The sequence below is a fragment of the Lucilia cuprina genome, chromosome 4 (genome assembly GCF_022045245.1).
Source record: "Lucilia cuprina isolate Lc7/37 chromosome 4, ASM2204524v1, whole genome shotgun sequence".
In the NCBI taxonomy this organism is placed as follows: Eukaryota; Metazoa; Arthropoda; class Insecta; order Diptera; family Calliphoridae; genus Lucilia; species Lucilia cuprina.
Window position 1 is genome coordinate 43,934,356 of NC_060952.1, and position 19,972 is coordinate 43,954,327.

General features: G+C 29.9%; 3 protein-coding genes across 3 annotated transcripts; all 3 read left to right on the forward strand.

Annotated features, from left to right (window-relative positions):
- Positions 1 to 7,152: 7,152 nt before the first annotated feature.
- Positions 7,153 to 7,839, forward strand: LOC111674567. Its single transcript, XM_023435207.2, has one exon. The coding sequence runs from the start codon at positions 7,153 to 7,155 to the stop codon at positions 7,837 to 7,839; it is 687 nt and encodes a 228-aa protein (XP_023290975.2).
- Positions 7,840 to 12,466: 4,627 nt separating this feature from the next.
- Positions 12,467 to 13,281, forward strand: LOC111674647. Its single transcript, XM_023435309.2, has 2 exons — positions 12,467 to 12,530; positions 12,606 to 13,281. The coding sequence occupies exons 1-2, from the start codon at positions 12,516 to 12,518 to the stop codon at positions 13,254 to 13,256; spliced, it is 666 nt and encodes a 221-aa protein (XP_023291077.2). The 5' UTR covers positions 12,467 to 12,515; the 3' UTR covers positions 13,257 to 13,281.
- Positions 13,282 to 18,409: 5,128 nt separating this feature from the next.
- On the forward strand, positions 18,410 to 19,236 carry LOC111674646. The gene is made up of 2 exons (XM_023435308.2): positions 18,410 to 18,476; positions 18,543 to 19,236. The coding sequence occupies exons 1-2, from the start codon at positions 18,462 to 18,464 to the stop codon at positions 19,194 to 19,196; spliced, it is 669 nt and encodes a 222-aa protein (XP_023291076.2). The 5' UTR covers positions 18,410 to 18,461; the 3' UTR covers positions 19,197 to 19,236.
- Positions 19,237 to 19,972: the final 736 nt, after the last annotated feature.

The window sequence follows — 19,972 nt, forward strand, 5'->3', positions numbered from 1 at the left end:
CCCGCAGTAAATGAGAATCTATAAAAGGGGACTTTTTGGTACTGTTTCGTTCTACAAAAGGTACTTTTTAAGTTTTCTATAAAATTTAACCTAGAAACATGAAATTAAGCATGTAGAGCCTGGAGTAAATGAGAATCTATAAAAGGGGACTTTTTGGTACTTTTTCGTTCTTCAAAAGGTACTTTTTGAATTTCCTATAATATTGAACCAAGAAACATGAAATTAAGAATGTAGAGCACGGAGTAAATGAGAATCTATAAAAGGGGACTTTTTGGTATTTTTTCGTTCTTCAAAAGGTACTTTTTGAATTTCCTATAATATTGAACCTAGAAACATGAAATTAAGTATGTAGAGGATGGATTATGTGAGAACCTATAAAAGGGGACTTTTGGTACTTCTTCGTTCTTCAAAAGTTACTTTTTGGATTTTTGTATAATATTGAACCTAGAAACATGAAATTAAGCATGTAGAGCCCGGAGTAAATGAGAATCTATAAAAGGAGACTTTTTGGTACTGTTTCGTTCTACAAAAGGTACTTTTTGGACTTTTGCATAATATTAAATCTAGAAACATGAAATTAAGTATGTAGAGCCCGGAGTAAATGAGAATCTATAAAAGGGAACTTTTTGGTACTTTTTGTTCTTCAAAAGGTACTTTTTGAATTTCCTATAATATTGAACCAAGAAACATGAAATTAAGAATGTAGAGCCCGGAGTAAATGAGAATCTATAAAAGGGGACTTTTTGGTATTTTTTCGTTCTTCAAAAGGTACTTTTTGAATTTCCTATAATATTGAACCTAGAAACATGAAATTAAGTATGTAGAGGATGGATTAAGTGAGAACCTATAAAAGGGGACTTTTGGTACTTTTTCGTTCTTCAAAAGGTACTTTTTGGATTTTTGTATAATATTGAACCTAGAAACATGAAATTAAGCATGTAAAGCCCGCAGTAAATGAGAATCTATAAAAGGGGACTTTTTGGTACTTTTTCGTTCTTCAAAGGGTACTTTTTGCATTTCCTATAATATTGAACCAAGAAACTTGAAATTTAGAATGTAGAGCCCGGAGTAAATGAGAATCTATAAAAGGGGACTTTTTGGTATTTTTTTCGTTCTACAAAAGGTACTTTTTGAATTTCCTGTAATATTGAACCTGGAAGCATGAAATTAAGTATGTAGAGGATGGATTAAGTGAGAACCTATAAAAGGGGACTTTTGGTACTTTTTCGTTCTTCAAAGGTACTTTTTGCATTTTCTATAATATTGAACCTAGAAACATGAAATTAAGCATGTAGAGCCCGGAGTAAATGAGAATTTATAAAAGGAGACTTTTTGGTACTGTTTCGTTCTACAAAAGGTACTTTTTGAATTTTCTATAATATTGAACCTAGAAACATGAAATTAAGCGTTTAGAGCCCGGAGTAAATGAGAATCTATAAAAGGGGTACTTTTTCGTTCTTCAAAAGGTACTTTTTTAATTTCCTATAATATTGAACATAGAAACGTGAAATCAAGTATGTAGAGGATGGATTAAGTGAGAACCTATAAAAGGGGACTTTTGGTACTTTTTCGTTCTTCAAAAGGTACTTTTTGAGTTTTCTATAAAATTTAACCTAGAAACATGAAATTAAGCATGTAGAGCCTGGAGTAAATAAGAATCTATAAAAGGAGACTTTTTGGTACTGTTTCGTTCTACAAAAGGTACTTTATGGGTTTTCTATAAAATTTAACCTAGAAACATGAAATTAAGCATGTAGAGCCTGGAGTAAATGAGAATCTATAAAAGAGGACTTTTCGTTCATCAAAAGGTACTTTTTGAATTTTTTATAATATTGAACCTAGAAACATGAAATTAAGTATGTAGAGTATGGATTAAGTGAGAACATATAAAAGGGGACTTTTTGAAACCTTTTCGTTCTTCAAAAGGTACTTTTTGGATTTTTGTATAATATTGAACCTAGGAACGTGAAATTAAGCATATAGAGCCCGGATTAAGTGAGGACCTATAAAAGGGGACTTTTTGGTACTTTTCCGTTCTTTAAAAGGTACATTTTGAATTTTCTATAATATTGAACCTAGAAACATGAAATTAAGCGTTTAGAGCCTGGATTAAGTGAGAACCTATAAAGGGTACTTTTTCGTTCTTCAAAAGGTACTTTTTGTGCTTTTTATAATATTGATCCTAGACACATGAAATTAAGCATGTGGAGCCCGGAGTTAATTAGAATCTTTAAAAGCAATCAGGGACTTGAGTAAATGAAAATTTAAACTGGAATATTTTCTGGTACTTTTTGAATTTTCTATAATATTGAACTTAGGAACATGAAATTAAATAAGATTGGTACTTTTTCGTAATTCACTGGTACTGGTACTTTTAGAGCTTTCTAAAATATTGAATTTATAAACATAAAATTAAACACGCAGTATCCCAATTGAACGAAAATTGAAAAAGCATACTCTGGTACTTTTTTTGTTCTTTTACTAATACTTTTCGAATTTTCTATAATATTGAACCTAAAAACATTAAATTGGAAATGTAGCTTCCTGATTGTATAAAAATCTTTATGCGTTTTTTTTTTTTTTTTTGGTTTCTGGTTGAAAATTAAACATGCGTCATCCTGATTTAATGAAAATATATAAAAAGTCACTGTCTGGTACTTTTTCGTTATTCAACTGTTTTTTCTAATTTTCTGTAATATTGAGACTAGAATCATAAAATCAAACTTAAAGAGTTCTCTAAAAGGGGAATTTTTGATATTGCAGATATATACATTTACAATAATGATATTTATTTTATTCCATTACGATAAGGGTAGCGAAGCACACTGGGTATAGCTAGTATTATAATAACTAAACAACGATTTTTTGAAGCTGGATAGAATTTTGAATTGAACATCAAAATTCTTGTCTTCCTTAGGATATTTTATTTAAAACTATCCTGCTCTCGAAAGGACAACACTAAGCCCAAATATTTTCGGTAACATCATATAACATAAAAACGAATATTTTGCTGTACATATTTATGTCAACGAACCACTGTGCATCAGATTGACGATAGTAAATTCTAAAAATAATTTTAGAAACTATTCATGTTTCACACCTCTATATAGACAACGTTTAACATTGAATTTTTGAAAATTGATATAAATAAAAATATTTAATATACATGGCGCCAATCATTTAAGAGTAGCAAGTGATAAAATGTATAAAAAAAATTATTTAAAATATTTGCTCATAAATAAATTTCGCTTTTGCAAAACCACAATTTATTTGTTTATGCGGGTGCTAAATTTTAACTATACATTGTCTTTAAAAATCCCTCCAAATAAACAACTATGAAGGCTTTTAAATTTGGACTAGACTAAAAATAAATAATAATAAAATTTAAATATTAATACCTACTAAATGTTATTTGTAGTATTAAATGTTAAAACAAAACTATTTCAATACGACAAATTAAATTTATGAATTATTTGTACTGTTTTCGATTTCTAACAATGATGTTTATATTTGAAATTCATAAGCTTTTAATTTATTCATTTGTTTACGTTAAAATATTTTGTTACTCTTAATATTGATGTACTTATGAAGTATGTATATCAGCAAAAACCTGGTAAAGACTTGTACTTACTAAACAACATACTGTTAAATGACTACTACTTACCGTCTAAATTACTTTGTAGTATTATATTTTATTCAATTTGACATAGAACAAGAATGTTGTTTCACAAAAAAATACAAGTAAGAGTGTATAGTCGAGCTTGACCGACCAGTTATCAATGTTAAATGTAATTTATATTTCATAATAAAGAATTTATCTTATATATTATCTTGATTCCGATTGATTCTTGATTGCTATAACAGTTTTAATAAATGAATTGCGGATATTCAAGTCACTTTCTGAAGGGAGCTTTGAATGGGGGCTAGGGTCAAATGAAGTCCGATCATTTCAATTTTGCAAGGTCATTAAGGCATGTATAAAACTTAGTTGTGCAAATTTTCATCGAGGTACATTTATATTATACATAATTATGAGCTCAAAAGCCTTTTTGCCGATTTTAACCATTTTCAATAGGCTTCGTCCTTTGGTCAAAGCAAACGGGTATTCCAAATTTTATCAAAGTTTAATCGACTCAGAAAGTGATACTTTAAGTTGGGTATAGAACCAATATCATTGTGCGTTACAAACATCAGCACAAACCCAATATACCCTCCCCACAAAAGTGGTGTAGGGTATAAATATGAAATACTTATAGCACTAATATTTTATATATAGCACTAATATTTTAATGCGTTACAAACATCAGCACTAATGCATAATACTTCCCACTGTCGTGGTATAGGGAATAAAAAACAAAAATAAATATCACATTCAATTTATTACTCGACACGCAATAAAATAGCTAAGCTGTTGTGCAGTAAATAGAACATTAGACAAATAAACCGTAGTTTCTGGTTCGTTTGTAGGCGATCGTTCCATAATAAACCCTACATTTCTATTACCCCACCTAAAAAATTCGCGAAAAATAATTTATTTTATGAAAGTAATCGATCCCGTAACAGTCCCTCCTTCTTATGTTCTTATCAATAGTGATTGTGAAAATTATAGTAATGCGAATACAAAATTAGTCCCAGTTTTTTCAGCTAAATTACCGATAACCCTTACCGTTATATTATACACTAAACTGTTGACTAAAGCATATTATTGACAAAACTATGAAATAGACTATTTACACTAAACTATAAACTGGAAAATAGACTATTCTATACTTTTGTAGCTTTAAACTGGTTGTTTTCCTATTTATCCAAAGGTATTGAGGTCCCGTATGGTGCTCCCCAGGGATGTCATTTAGGTCCAATACTATTTACTTTATTTATAAATGCCTAATGTTATTTCTCATTCCAAAGACTTACTTTATGCTGACGTTGTCAAAATTTCTTAAACGATTCGAAACTCTAGCAGTCAGCACTTCAATCCGACATCGATGAACTTTCGCAATCGTGTAAAATAAATATTATGGATTTAAATATAAAAAATGTAAATGTTTTAGAGTAAGAAATGACGACACAAACTACTTTATAAATGAATTGTCTTTGGAAAAAGTCAAAAATATTAACAATCTTAGAATATTACTAAGTTTAAATTGAGAAAATACAAATTCTTGTTAAGAATTACAAATTAAAGTTCAAAAATTTAAATTAAAGTTGAGAAAAACCTATTTGTAGAGTATAACAAATTGAAATTTAGAATAAATGATAATGAGATTTTTAAAATTTTTATGAAATTATTTGAAAATATTTTTCGTATAAATCTTTTAAATAGGATATTTATTTAAAATATTATAAATCTTCATACAAAATTATTATTCCCCAATATTAATTCAGATTTTCTTAATATCATTTTGTATTTTATCAATTTCGATATGTAATGTTTCAATATTAATTTCGATTTCTCAATTTCAATTAGTTTTTTTCACAATATTGAGTTGGAATTTTAAATTACATTTTCTTAATATTAATTTTGATTCCTAAATTTAATTTTGTTATGCCTCAACATTAAATTGGTTTTCTGAATTTCATTTTGGTTTTTCAAAATACAAATTTGGATTTTCTCAAATTAAACTTGAAATGGTGTAGATCACAGACTTAACTCCGTGATCACATTGCATTAACTGTCAATAAAGCGAAAGTTGTTCTTGGATTTATGTTATCATTTTATAAATTTTTCAGAAAGTAATGCTATTGTAAAAAGAAAAATTATCTGGAATTTAAATTCATAAAATTTGTACTTAACTATAGTCTGTAGGAATACATATAAATCTATTGACCAAATAAATAATCGGGGATCGGTTTATAATCTATCCCATGTAAAGGCCCCTTTTAACCAGTATGGTGGCGCAATACTCAGGAAATAATATGTATAGAAACTACTTTGGACAATTTTTGCGATAACAAATAGGTGAAAAGTTACCAAAATGTACAACTTTAACCCACACTAACTCCGGCAGTTCTTGATCGATAATGCTGACCTACTATCTAATAGTACTATGAAGTACTATCTGCTACTATCCTAGTTTGCTCACTTTACACGGAATTACTCATTGTATATATGAACAAATTTTCTATGACTTTGTGATAAAAGATAAACTGTTTATAATTCTGATTGTTACAAAATTGTATATTAGGATGTCCCGTGCAGCACTTTTTTGGAGGAATACCTCTCAAACGAATAGAATTTAGGGACTAAATACGAGAAAAATAAAAAACCTACCCTAGCAGCGATTGAAAATATTGATCTCAGGCAATATACTAAAAAAATTTTGAAATAACGACTTTAAGTGTATTATATGGGGTATATAATTTTGAAATAATTTAAAAAATTCTAAAAAAGACCAAACTATTTATTAACACTTTTTTTGCATAATATAAAAATTTTGACCAAAAATACTCAACAAAAATTTTAAATTTATTTTTCCTTAAATCAGATAAAAATAATAGATTTTTTAGACGGATTTTTTTCAAAATAATATTGTTTACAAATTGTACTGAGGTCAGTATTTTCAATAACTGAAGGGAACTGAAAACCATTCGAAATTTTTATTTTTTTCGTATTTAGTACAATAATTGAGAGATATTTCAACATGAAATTCTTAAAAAGGATGTTTTCTATTGTATATGAGGCTTCAGGTTCAATTAAATTGGTTGGTGAAATTTGTATATAACATTTATATGTGAATTTTGTTATTATTTAAAATAATTATTTTATCATGTTAAAAGAAAAAAATATTATCATTTTAACTTAATAAGAGATCACAGTTAAAACTTATTAATTAAAAAATCAATTTGTCGGTCAAACGTTGAACAACATTATACATTCGATATTATCTGCTCTGTATTATGCATATCGGTGCAAATTTAAGTTGTTTTATTTAAAGTAATAAAAACCAATAACAAATTTAAAGTTATTGCAAATTTATACAGCTTATAACTGCTAAGGCTTTATGTCGCATTTAATTTATTTTTTTTTTTGAAAAGAAATATTTATAATAATATAAATGGTAGAGGGTGGATTGCAGAACTTCAGATTAAAGACAACATTTCAATTGACAATACGACAAATTCTAAACAAAAATAACACACATCAAATACAAAATGCGTACCTTCGTTGTTCTGTGTTTTGTGGCTGTAGCATCTGCTAATACACTAGGTTACAATTACCAACCTTCTGCCGGTTTGTTTACTCCTAGTGGCTCTTATGGTTCTTCATCGCATAGTGTTCCTTCTTACGCTCCTCAAGGATATACCGCTGAAGCTTCCCACGCTTCACCATCATACGCTCCTCAAGCTGAACTTGAAAAGGAATTTTACACATTCAGTGCTAACGATGATGATTTTAATGATCCTGCTGCTTCAAACCAACTTTCTAATGCTGTGAAACAAGGTCTACGTGTTATTTTCATTAAGGGTCCTGAAAACCGTGGCTTGGAAGACGCTGCACTTTCATTAGCCAAACAAGCTTCTGGCCAAAAGACTGCCATCTATGTCCTCAATAAACAAGCTGACATTGGAGATTTGGCTAACAAACTCAATTCTGTCAACAAGAATAACAACAATAAACCTGAAGTACATTTTGTCAAATACCGTACTCCTGAGGATGCTGCCAATGCCCAAAAAGCCATTCAAAGCCAATATGATTCTTTGGGTGGTCCTTCTCATTCTCATAATGGTGGTGTTGCCCCTGTTTTGAACTTTGCTTCTAAAGCTCCAGTGTCAGCACCTGTACATGCTGCATCAACCCCTAGTGGTTCATACTTGCCTGCTTCGATTTTCCGCTTATAAAGTGTTTAAGCTTTATATAAAGTAGAATTAGGTGTTGTTATTGTTGTTTATTATTAAGTTCAATAAAAATTATATTTTTCCATAAAAAAGTTTAATTACATAAGTATTTAAAACATGATCTAAACACGAAATCAAAACAATAATTTTAAGAATAAATAAAGATCCGATTATTATTTTATACAAAAATTACTGTTTTACAAGAAGGCGGTCAGACATATGGTGGGATTGAAATTGTATGAGGTGAGAATTTGGGCTATATGAATTGCAAAAGAATAAAAACTTACGAATCGAAACATAAAAAAATTTTGTCGTTTACAACGCATGAAAATATTGCCCATATACCCACAAATGTATATGGGCAATATTATGCCAAGTGACTTACTTAAATAAAAAAATAGATTTTGACGAAATTTGCACCAAGGTTAAAATTTTTGGACATTTTGGTCATATGGACTTTTATTCAAATGAGTGAAAGTATTCGCCTATGATTTTATTTAAAAGAGTGTAACTGTTCAACTATTGGTCCTAGCAATTTTTTTTTCCAAATGACCCAAACTAATTATATTAATTAAAAAAACACCATTGATCATAAAATCTAAATCAATCCAGCCATATTGTCTATCTGTTGAGAGCACGATAAATACAACAAGGGAAGAGAACAAGGAATGAAATTTTACACAGTTATTATCTGTTTATTATTCTATTTTTGTTTGGCTTTGAAAATAAGCAATATAGAACCAAGGTGATAAAATAATACCGTGATGTATAACGGACAGCGGATAACAATTAGTCTCTCACTGCACCCAATTTGTTATACGATCAAAAATCTCTCCACCAAATTCGTTCAAGATCGGTTCATGATTGACCTTAACCCCATATAAGGTTCCGTTTATGACTTATTTAATAACAGCAGTTTAGTGACGAACTGGATGACTTTAGCAGTAAACATTACCTTCTGTCCGACATCGACAAACCAAATATTTAATAAATGAATTGCCTTTGGATAAAGTTTACTATATTAACGATCATAGACTTAACTTCCGTGATCACAATGCATTAAAAGTCAATAAAACGAATGGTGTTCTTGAATTTATAAAACAATGGTCGAAAGAATTTTCAGACCCATACATAACCAAATATCTTTATACTTTCAACCATTGAAAACAATGTACTACAGTTCCCTGTATGTAAACAATGACTGCTTCCTTTTTCTGAAAATAATGCTATTTTAAAAAGGAACATTATTTTGCATTTAAATTCCTAAAATTTGTATTCAACTTTAGTCTGTAAGGATTTATATTAATCAATAGACCAAATAAATAAAACCCACAATATTGTTATTAAAGAACACAAATCTCTTTATAAAATTTTATAAGAACCGGTTTATAGTTCAGAATATGACTTCAGATCTAATAACTAGCATTGTTATAGTAGTTTAATGTCTAAATTATACCCGAACAAGTTTATAAGAACACGAATCTCTATATATGTAAAAATAAGGTTAAATCTGGTTTAATAATTGATGCTAGAAACCCTTTTCAAAATCACGCTATGACTAACAGTTGGCTAAATATACAGGTATAGTGATGAAATACAAAACATTGCTCCCTAATTGACCATACCCCTATAAAGATCACCTTCAGAAAATGACTTTATCTTATACATGCTTAATAAAGTCAGTATAGCGGCAAAAACATAAACATAAAACAAAAACATATAACAACATAAATCTCTCTAACTAATTTTTGGGGGAACGGTTCATAATTAACACTATCCTTCATATAATTTTACTTTCCGAATATAACTTTAATTCTTACAAAAACATCAATTTCCGATAAATTAGCAACTTTTTTTGAATTCAGTACTGCTCGGTTCATAATAAGACACAGATGCCATTAAAAGCCGAATTCCATAATCAATCTGATTTCTATATTATATAATTTACCATATGCCAAATTAGAAGATCTTCCGAAATTTACTTTAATTTTGTGGCACATAATTTAATGGCGGGTATATAAGATAGCAGACTATAATGCTCTTACTTAATTAAGTTCTTATCTTCAAAGGGTTCCAATGTTTAAATTTCTTTTAAACAGAGTTAAAATACCATTTAAAAGGAGAAGGCTAGTTCGCTAATTTGTTTTTAATTTTGCCAAAATGCTTCAATTTTACCTTAGCTATCAAAAATGGAAAATATATGTAACATAACATTAAAATTGGCAACCGTAAACAAATATTTTTGGACGCTTTCGATTATCACTAAAAAAATTGTTTTAACACATGAGCAAATCGATATACATATAATACAAGCGGCAATTTTTTACAATCAGCCTTTTTTGAAAACAATTTTTAACAAGTATGAATGTATAGTCGGGCGTAGCCGACCATATGATACCCTACACCAGTCAGTATGTATGTTAAAAATGGGTATTATTTAAAAAAAATAAAGCATTTGGTTTGTTTTTTAACTTTATTTCGGAATATTTTTACTTTTTTTTGGCAAAAAAAGAGATTTTTTAAGAGGGCTCAAAGGGGAGTAGGGCAAAATATGGCCCTATCCTTAAAAATGTTGTTAGGGGGACTTAGGTCTTCTTCAATATTATTTATGTAGAATTTAAAAGTGTTATTAGTGTTTGTAAGTAAATTTTGACCTTTAAGTCATTTTCTGAAGGAGAGTTTGTTTGGGGGATAGGGTCAAATGAAGCCCGATCATTACAAAAATCGGTAGTGTCATTTAAAGTTCTATAAAACTAAGTTTTGTCGACTTTTGTTAACATAATATATCATTTAAATTAATTATAAGCCAAAAGGCCCTATTTGGGGGGTACGGTTGTATGGGGGCTAGTCGAAATAATGGACCGATTTTAACCATTTTTAATAGGCTTCGTCCTTGTGCCAAATTTCATCCAATTATCTTGAAAATTGCGGCCTGTACCTTGCGCACAAGGTTTACATGGACAGCCAGCCAGCCTGCCGGACGGACGGACATAGCTTAATCGACTCAGAAAATGATTCCAAGCCGATTGGTATATTTTAAGGTGGGTATAGGACGAATATTTTTCTATGTTACAAACATCAGCACAAACCCAATATACCCTCCCCACTAAAGTGGTGTAGGGTATAATGAGTGTGTGTTTGTTTGTATGTTTATATGTTTGAACGCTATAGACTACTAAACGGCTCAACCGATTTGCTTGAAATTTTCACTGCGTATTCCTGTATATCTGGAATAGGTAATAGGCTACTTTTTATTTTGAGTCAAATTAAATACAGTAATTCCTTTATCTTGGAAACTATTACAGTTAGAATCTTAGACAACTTATACAACTAAATTCTTAAAATTTTGCACGAAGAACTTTAATATTCAGAGCAAACTTTCATCTGAGTGGGTTTGCAAAGCCCATATGAATAAAATAGAAAGATTCGTATATCTGAGAAACTGTTAGAGATAGAATCATTAAATTTCACTTGAAGAATTTTGAAATTCATCTGAGTATTATATAACGAGCGAACTTTTAATGAGAACTATGAACAAAAAATTGTTTATCTAGGAAAATAAATATAGTTCTAGATTTATCAAATTTTGCTTATATATTACATTAATATTCATCTAAACATTTTGAGGATAAAGGGCGGACTTTAATCTGGGGAGCTTCAAGCCCCTACATGAATTAAATAGAAAAAATAGTTTTCTAAGAAACTATTAGAGCTTGAATCCTAAAATTTTATATAAATAACTTTGACATTCATGTGAACATTTAGAAAATAATGGGCGGGATTTCAGTGGGGGCCTTGGCCCACTGACAAATCTCCTAGAGAAATTCCAGTATTAAATATGGATTCAGTGCAGATCTGTTATATAAGTCTTTAATTTTATTAAGTCTAAAAATAAAACAATCTTGTATTGTTTACGATAGATCTATAAATACAAAACAATAAAAAGAAACCAATGTAATCAAAACAAAATTCCTAACAATATTTAAAGATAAATAACAATATAATAGTAGCAAAAAGCTAAAATATGTTCTACTATATTATTCATTGAAACCAGCTACACCACTCGCTAAGTCAACATATTTACAATGGAATTTATTAAAATTTAATTTAAACTATAATATATGTATACAACAAATCTATGGTCAACCCTCAGCCAGTCGGAGTCAATTTGTGAAGTAGTAAAATTATGCATTTTTTGGTTTAAATCAATTATGACGGGTTTTACAAACAACTGAATTTAATATAAAAAGAATCGGTTTAACTAATAAGACATTTTTATGTGAAAAAAAACAACAACAATAATCGGCTGCGGCGGTCAAAATCAATACCATTATAATCGCCGCTGAAGAAAAGAAATAAAATTCTTTATACAAGAGTAATACATAATGCATTGATGAAAAATACATATAAATCTTATTATTTGTAGGTGGTTTTAAAGCAAAACAATACGACCAGACAACTAACTAGCTAGACATCATTTGTTTATGAACAACAAAAAATATTCTTTTACAAACAATACATAACATCTATTTTAAGACCTCCATTTAGTTAGTCATTATCATCTCTGGTCAAAAATATTAAATTTAGAAGTATAAATAAAAGAGGTCGTTTCATAACGTTATACAAACAGAAACATTTTAGATTTCAAATAGAACACAAAAACAATTAACTTATTCAACATGCGTACTTTCATTGTAAGTAGATTTAACTATTAGTCAATAAATTAAAAAGGATATTAAGTAAAGTTATTATTGTACTTTTACTTAAAGGTTTTATGCCTGCTAGCAGTTGCTTGTGCCGACAAATTGGGTTACAACTACCAACCTGTTGGTCATTCAGATTCTGGTTTATCTTTCCAACCTGGATCTGGTGTTGGTGGTTTGGATTCCGGTGCTTCCTATGATGCTCCTTCATACTCAGCTCCTGCTGAGTTCGAAAAGGAATTCTTCTCATTCTCTGCTCCCGAAAGTGAATTTGAAGATCCCAATGCCGCTCAAAAGATTGCCGGTAGTGTGAAACAAGGTCTTCGTGTTGTCTTCATTAAGGGACCCGAAAACAAGGGACTAGAAGATGCTGCACTCGCTTTGGCCAAACAAGCTGCTAATCAAAAAACTGCCATTTATGTCCTCAACAAACAAGCCGATATTGGAGATTTGGCCAACAGACTCAATGCTCTCAACAAGAACAACAACAACAAACCCGAAGTTCACTTTGTCAAATACCGCACACCTGAAGATGCCGCCAACGCTCAAAAAGCTATCCAAAGTCAATACGATTCTTTGGGCGGGCCTTCTCAATCTCACAATGGTGGTGTTGCTCCCGTACTTAACTTCGCTTCTCAAGCACCAGTACAAGCTCCCTCAGTTCATGCTCCTGGTAATGCTTACTTGCCTTCATCTGTGTTCCGTCGTCGTTTATAAGTAATAAGACGAACGTAGCCAAAGAGACTGATCATTTATTATTTTTTATTTTGTTGTTAGTTTGTTAATAACTTTGTTATATTTTAAATCGAATAAATTTTTCTTTAAGTATTGATTTCAAAAACAAATGCATATTTAATCTATAAAGTTGCTTATGGGAAATTTTTTATTATTAACGCTTTTTGCGAGGAATAGTTTTCTAAGAAAATCAGCTATATTTGACACAAGAGAATGGTCAATTGAACTTTAATAACAGTTATTTAGAAAAACCCCACATTGTCAAATTTTTGCAAGTGACATTTATTAAAAACGCTCTTGTTGCAAGTGTTATAAATATAAAACAAAAATATACATTTTTTGCAAAAATTTCAATATTGTAGATTAAGAGAATAAACCGTGAAAAGAAAATAATTATTAATTTCAATTATTTCTATGTGGCTCCGCATTTCATTCTCTTGCAATATTTTACATTACAGATATGTGGTATATTGTTTTGTCATTCCGTAGGTAATACATTAAAATGTTGGTTATCGACCCACAGAGGAATATATATTCTGGATCCTTATTAAATTCTAATTCGGTCAACAAAATGTTGTAAGGATAGGTCAATAATTGACCCTAACAGTTATACCTCTAATTTCAGACTTAACATAAATAAATTTTATTTGAACAAATAACGCTTGAATTTTTTTTTTGAGAATCGGTCTATGATTGAACTTACCCCTCATAAAGCCTCCTTCAGAAAATAACAAGTACATGTTCCTACATTTTTGTAGGAACATAACTCGTTACTCCGAATTTGATAATGTTTGGTCAATAACTGACCCTAGCCCAAATGAAAGGTTCCCTTCAGAGTGATAAGCATGCTCTATACAAAACAAAATCTATGTACTTACTAAATTTTATGAGTATCGGTTCATAATTGAACCTACCCGCAAATGATGTAAAAGTATTAGATAATAGCCATCAAATATTTACCAAATTTGATGACTGATCTCATTTTACAGAAATAAATGCAGTAAGTGCAAAGTTTAACGTTTGATATCCTTTAAAAACAAGGCTGTATCTATAGAAAAAACATAATTTTTTTATTACTTTTCAGGTGGTGTATCCTCAAATCACAAAACTTATTGGTAACTTTTAAAATTGACGAAATAAATGAAATTATAGTGAAGTGTAAAACCGCTGTAGAATACTTCCATCGAAAGCCAGCAACAAGTTAAATGAAATGTACAATCAAATTTGAAAAAGAAATTTTAAAACTCATAAATATCACTCCAACAAGGTGGAATTCTACTAGGGTTGCCAGCCTGGCTGGATTTGGCTGGATTGTCCAGCTTGTTTGATGCTTGTCCAGTTTCAAGCTAAAATTTAATTTGTCCAGCTAAATAGATTTTTTTAGTACACTGCAATAGTTTGCAATAATTAGACCCTCCACCACCATCAGTGGTTATAGAGGGTATAAATCAGTTTGTCATTCCGTTTGTAACACTAAGAAATATTCATCTAAGACCCAACAAAGTATATATATTCTTGATCCTTTTGAAATTCTGAGTCGATCTAGATGTCCGTCTGTCTGTCTGTATAAAACACTCACGTTAAAACGAAGCAATCGAACTCCATAAAATTCACTCAAAATATTCATTGTTATCCTAAGCAGTTTGGTGTTGAAAATCAGCAAGATCAGTGAAATAGTTTCAGAGTTATGAGTAAAAATTTAAGACAACCTCGAAAAAATTGCAATTTTTCACATATTTATTTGTACTTTTCACAAAAACTATTGTAGATAAATTGATAAATTTTGTCAGAGATACATCTATTGGCGCCAGAATCAACATTGTTAAAAATCGGAAAATTGGTTCATAATTTCATTTACCTCCCATATAAATGTACATATTCCCGGAAAATGTGTTTATTGGTAATAACTTTCGTTACAATATCGATATCTTCACAAAATTTTACAAATTAAAGTTTTATGTCAATACAATTCATATCAAAAAATAAAAAAATACCTTTTGCGATTCTGATCATGAAGATAACCTTTTTTTACAACATTCCTTCAGAGAATAAATCAAAATTCGAACGGTTTGCAAGATGCAGTCCTGAGAAAATTATCACTTTTTTCAAAAATGACACCGAAGCCCCAAATCTTTGGGGGCCTATAAATAAAAAAGTACATGACTTTGGGCAAAACTGAAAGACACGGGTCTTCTTATTTTTGGTGTTTTATCATATAGTGGTGCCCGTATATGGTTATGCAACCATAACTTAAAAAGTTACACACAGTCTTATACAATACATTCTAATAAAAATTGAAAATATTCTTTTTTTAATTTGGAAAAACGAACTTTATAGCATATTATGGTAAATTGGCGATATAAGGGTCATGCCACTTTTTCATTTTAAACTATTTGAATGAATTTGTAATTATGTTGCTTACCAAGTTCTTGCTGATCTTTATGTCACAATCATCACTAAAAGCATTACACCTGTTACATAAAGTTCATATCAAAACTATTTTTGAACAATGGAATTGAAATTTCTTAAATCTAACATGCATCGAAATTGGTTCAGATGTTTAAAATATTTTTTGCCCATACCATACTACAGGACTTGCCTTTTACTGCAGAAGAATTTAGCTATATTTAGCCAAATTTATTATCATATGAAAAAGTAACTAAAAATATAACAATATATAATTATATTATATACTTTTTTATAATATACTTGTGTATGGAAAAGTAGCTATTCCTACATTCTTCCCGATATACCTAGTAAGTAAAATTGTTTCTACAGCACCTTCCTAGCTGGAACACAAGTATATCAAAAAATATCTACAACAACTTTCTATTTAAAATACATGTGTATTAAGAAGTATCTAAAAATATGTATGTTTTTTAAAAAATGCTACCTAAATACATGTTTCTACAATTTCATTCATAAGCATAAGGCCATTCCAATCATTACAAGATCATGATCCTAATTTTAAGCAACAAATTTTGCTTAAAATTCATCTAAACATTGAAAAAATGTTGATCCATAAATATTTTTCGATAAATGAAAAATTTTTTGTTGATTAAATTACAGCACACTTGATTTTTTTATATTATAATTTTATGTTCTCATATACAATGTTAATCACTCGTATATTAAAATGTAATGCAGAAAAAAATTTATTAAAAATTTAAACTTCATATCCAGATTTTATATACAAGTAAATAAAATTATAAGTAACACAAAGTAAAGCACACAACATGGGTTACAATTCCGAGTACTCTGAAAATTTTCTATGGGGTTGATTTTTTATATTTTAATTTTCTGTTCTCATATGCAATGTTAACCACAAGTATATTAAGATGTAATGCAAAAAAATTAAACTTCATATCCAGATTTTATATACAAGTTAATCAAATTATAAGTAACATAAAGTAAAGCACACAACAATGGTTACAATTCCGAGTACTCTGAAAATTTTCTGTGGGGAAATATGAATTTATAGTCGGACATTGCCGTCCATATAATACCCTACGCCAGCCAGTAAGTTAAAATTGTGGATTATTTTTTAAGAAATAAAGCATTTAATTCGTTTTATTGTGGAATATTTTTACTTATTGTTAACAAAAAAGAGATTTTCTACAAGAGGGCTCATAGAGGAGAATAGGGAAATATGGGCCTACCCTTACAAATTTTGTTAGATGAATTTACGTCTACTTAAAAGTCATTAAGTCGATTTTAATCGTTTTATTAGTAATTATAAGTTAGTTTTGACCTTCAAGTCATTTTCTGAAGGTTAGTTTGTTTGGGGGCTAGGGTCAAATGAGGTCTGATCACTATAAAAATTAGTATTGTCATTTATTGTTCTACAAAACTAATTTTTTTCTGATTTTTATTGACATTATAAAACATTTAACGTAATTATGAGCCCTATGCAGTTGTATGGTTGCTAGGAGAACTAATGCACCGATTTTAACCATCAATCAATAGCGTGCGCACAAGGTTTACATGGACACACGGCAGACTGACGGACATAGCTAAATCGACTCAAGTGATTCTGAGGCGATTGGTATAGTTTAAGGTGGGCCTACGGCCAATATTTTTAGGTGTTACAAACTTAAGCACAAACCCAATATACCCTCCCCACCAGAGTGGTGTAGGGTATAAATATTTTCAATTTTTTCTGGGCAGTAACTTGATAAGAAACAATTTTTTGCTAAAACAGTGGTTTCCATTGTATTTTTGATGTTCATCTATTGACATCCGATTAATCAGCGTGTTTAAAGTACAAATTTAAAAATTCCTATTTTTTGAGAAATCTTTTAAACTTTAATGTGGATTTACTCAACATTTTATTATTGTGGCATACCGCAATACTCAACATTTTATTATTGTGGTAACTGCAATAAGCCCTTCATATTAATAAAATCTATTTAATTTTTTCCATTTTTCATCTAAAATGATCATTATACGTCAAAATAAAGTGTGTGGCGGAGAGATATCCATAAAAAGTCCAGCGATATAGTTTTGTGCGTGAAAGGGATATCCGGCTAGATGAGGAGTTTTTACCTTTCGACTTTGATTGATTTACAATGTTTAGTTATGACAAAAGTATAAACATATCATAGAAGGTGTTATTACTTTAAGACATTTTTCTATGAAGCACAATAAATAATAACTACGGACATAATTCAAAATATAATCTTAATGAGGTTATTTAAGAAATTGGTATAAGTGCCTGATATGATATAACTACCGTAAATATAAACAGTAAGTAGTTTATACAACACACAATAAATATGCGTGCTATTATTTTTGGAAACGTAAATATTTATGTAAATGCAAAAATGACAAATAGTTTCAACAAAGACATCAAAAGATTAGAAAATCTCCAAACAAAAAAACATGTTTCGGTCAAAAGCTTAGATGTACAAAAACAAATACCAACTAATAGATACAAGTATGATACTACCAAAATGCAAGTTCACTGGTAATTAACCATAGAAATCTAGAAATTTGTAGGAGGTTTTCAATAAACCAGCATATTTTTTTATAAACAAATAAAAATAATGTTTACAATAATTTTAATAAGACCATAAACACAAATCAAGCTTTAAAGTATAAATAAAGAGGTCAGCATTAAGATTGATTTAAACAGAAACAGTTTAGATTTCAAATCGTTAGAATCTCAAGAATCAGACTACATTCAATATGCGCGCTTTTATTGTAAGTGAAATATGTGCATCAAGCAAATAAATTATAGCAATTAAAAAAATCCTATTTATTTTTAAGGTTATGTGCCTAGTGGCAGTCGCCTGTGCTGACAAATTGGGTTACAACTACCAACCTGTTGGTCATTCCAATTATGGTTTATCTTTCCAACCTGGATCTGGTGTTAGTGGTTTCGATGCCGGTGCTTCTTATGACACTCCTTCCTACTCAGCTCCTGCTGAGTACGACAAGGAATTCTTCTCATTCTCTGCTCCAGAAGGTGAATTCGATGATCCCAATGCCGCTCAAAAGATTGCCGGTAGTGTGAAACAAGGTCTTCGTGTTGTCTTTATCAAGGGTCCCGAAAACAAGGGACTCGAAGATGCTGCACTCGCTTTGGCCAAACAAGCTGCCAATCAAAAAACTGATATCTATGTTCTCAACAAACAAGCTGATATTGGTGATTTGGCCAACAGACTCAATTCTCTCAACAAGAACAACAACAACAACAGACCCGAAGTTCACTTTGTCAAATACCGTACCCCTGAAGATGCTACCAATGCTCAAAAAGCTATCCAAAGTCAATACGATTCTTTGGGCGGTCCTTCTCAATCTCACAATGGTGGTGTTGCTCCCGTTCTCAACTTTGCTTCTCAAGCCCCAGTACGCGCTCCTACAGCTCATGCTCCCGGTAACGCTTACTTGCCTTCATCTGTTTTCCGTCGTCGCTTGTAAGCGATAAATCGCACGTACCTAAAGAGACTGATCATTTATTATTTTTACTTTTTTGTTGATTATGTTATTAGCTTTTAAATAAATAAACACTTATATATATTTAAAAAGAAAATTAAAGTTTTTTTTTAATATTTAATTACTCGCCATTATATATGTATGTATTTTTATATTAAAACTTATAAAGAATTTTTACAAATTTCAAAAATTGTATCCATTCTACATACAATGTCGATTTGTACTTCGAAATGTATTTTTGAAAATATACGATGAAAATTGTTTGCCTAAACTTACAAAGAACGGGTCCAAATGTTCCACCAGCTCTAATAGTTTTAATGAAAAACATTTTACAATTTTATATACCGAGGTGAACAGTTCCATGCATTTTTATGGTTCTCTACTAGTAATATTAAAATGCGTTATTATTCTAATTAATATCCAATTACAGTTTAATCAATTTCAACCTACTTACTTTAACAAAATGAAATTCGACTTTGCAACTGAATATTTTAAACTTTTCTTAGTCTTAAAATATTAGGTTGACATTTTGAAAAATGTCAACATTATTATAAAATGTTAGAACTGTTTGCTAAAATTTACCGCCATATTTTAAATATTTTATGTCGCCAACTATGTATAGCAGAATGATCGCTAATAATAGTTTTAACAAAAACTCCACTGTGTTTTTCATATCAATTGCATTCTTAATTGTACATTATTTATGACATTTAAATTTATACCATATATTGTTTTTATATAAGATGCGTATATTCAAATTC

Excerpts from the sequence above, each read along its gene's own strand:
- LOC111674567 (XM_023435207.2), top strand. The coding sequence starts at position 7,153 with ATGCGTACCTTCGTTGTTCTGTGTTTTGTGGCTGTAGCATCTGCTAAT.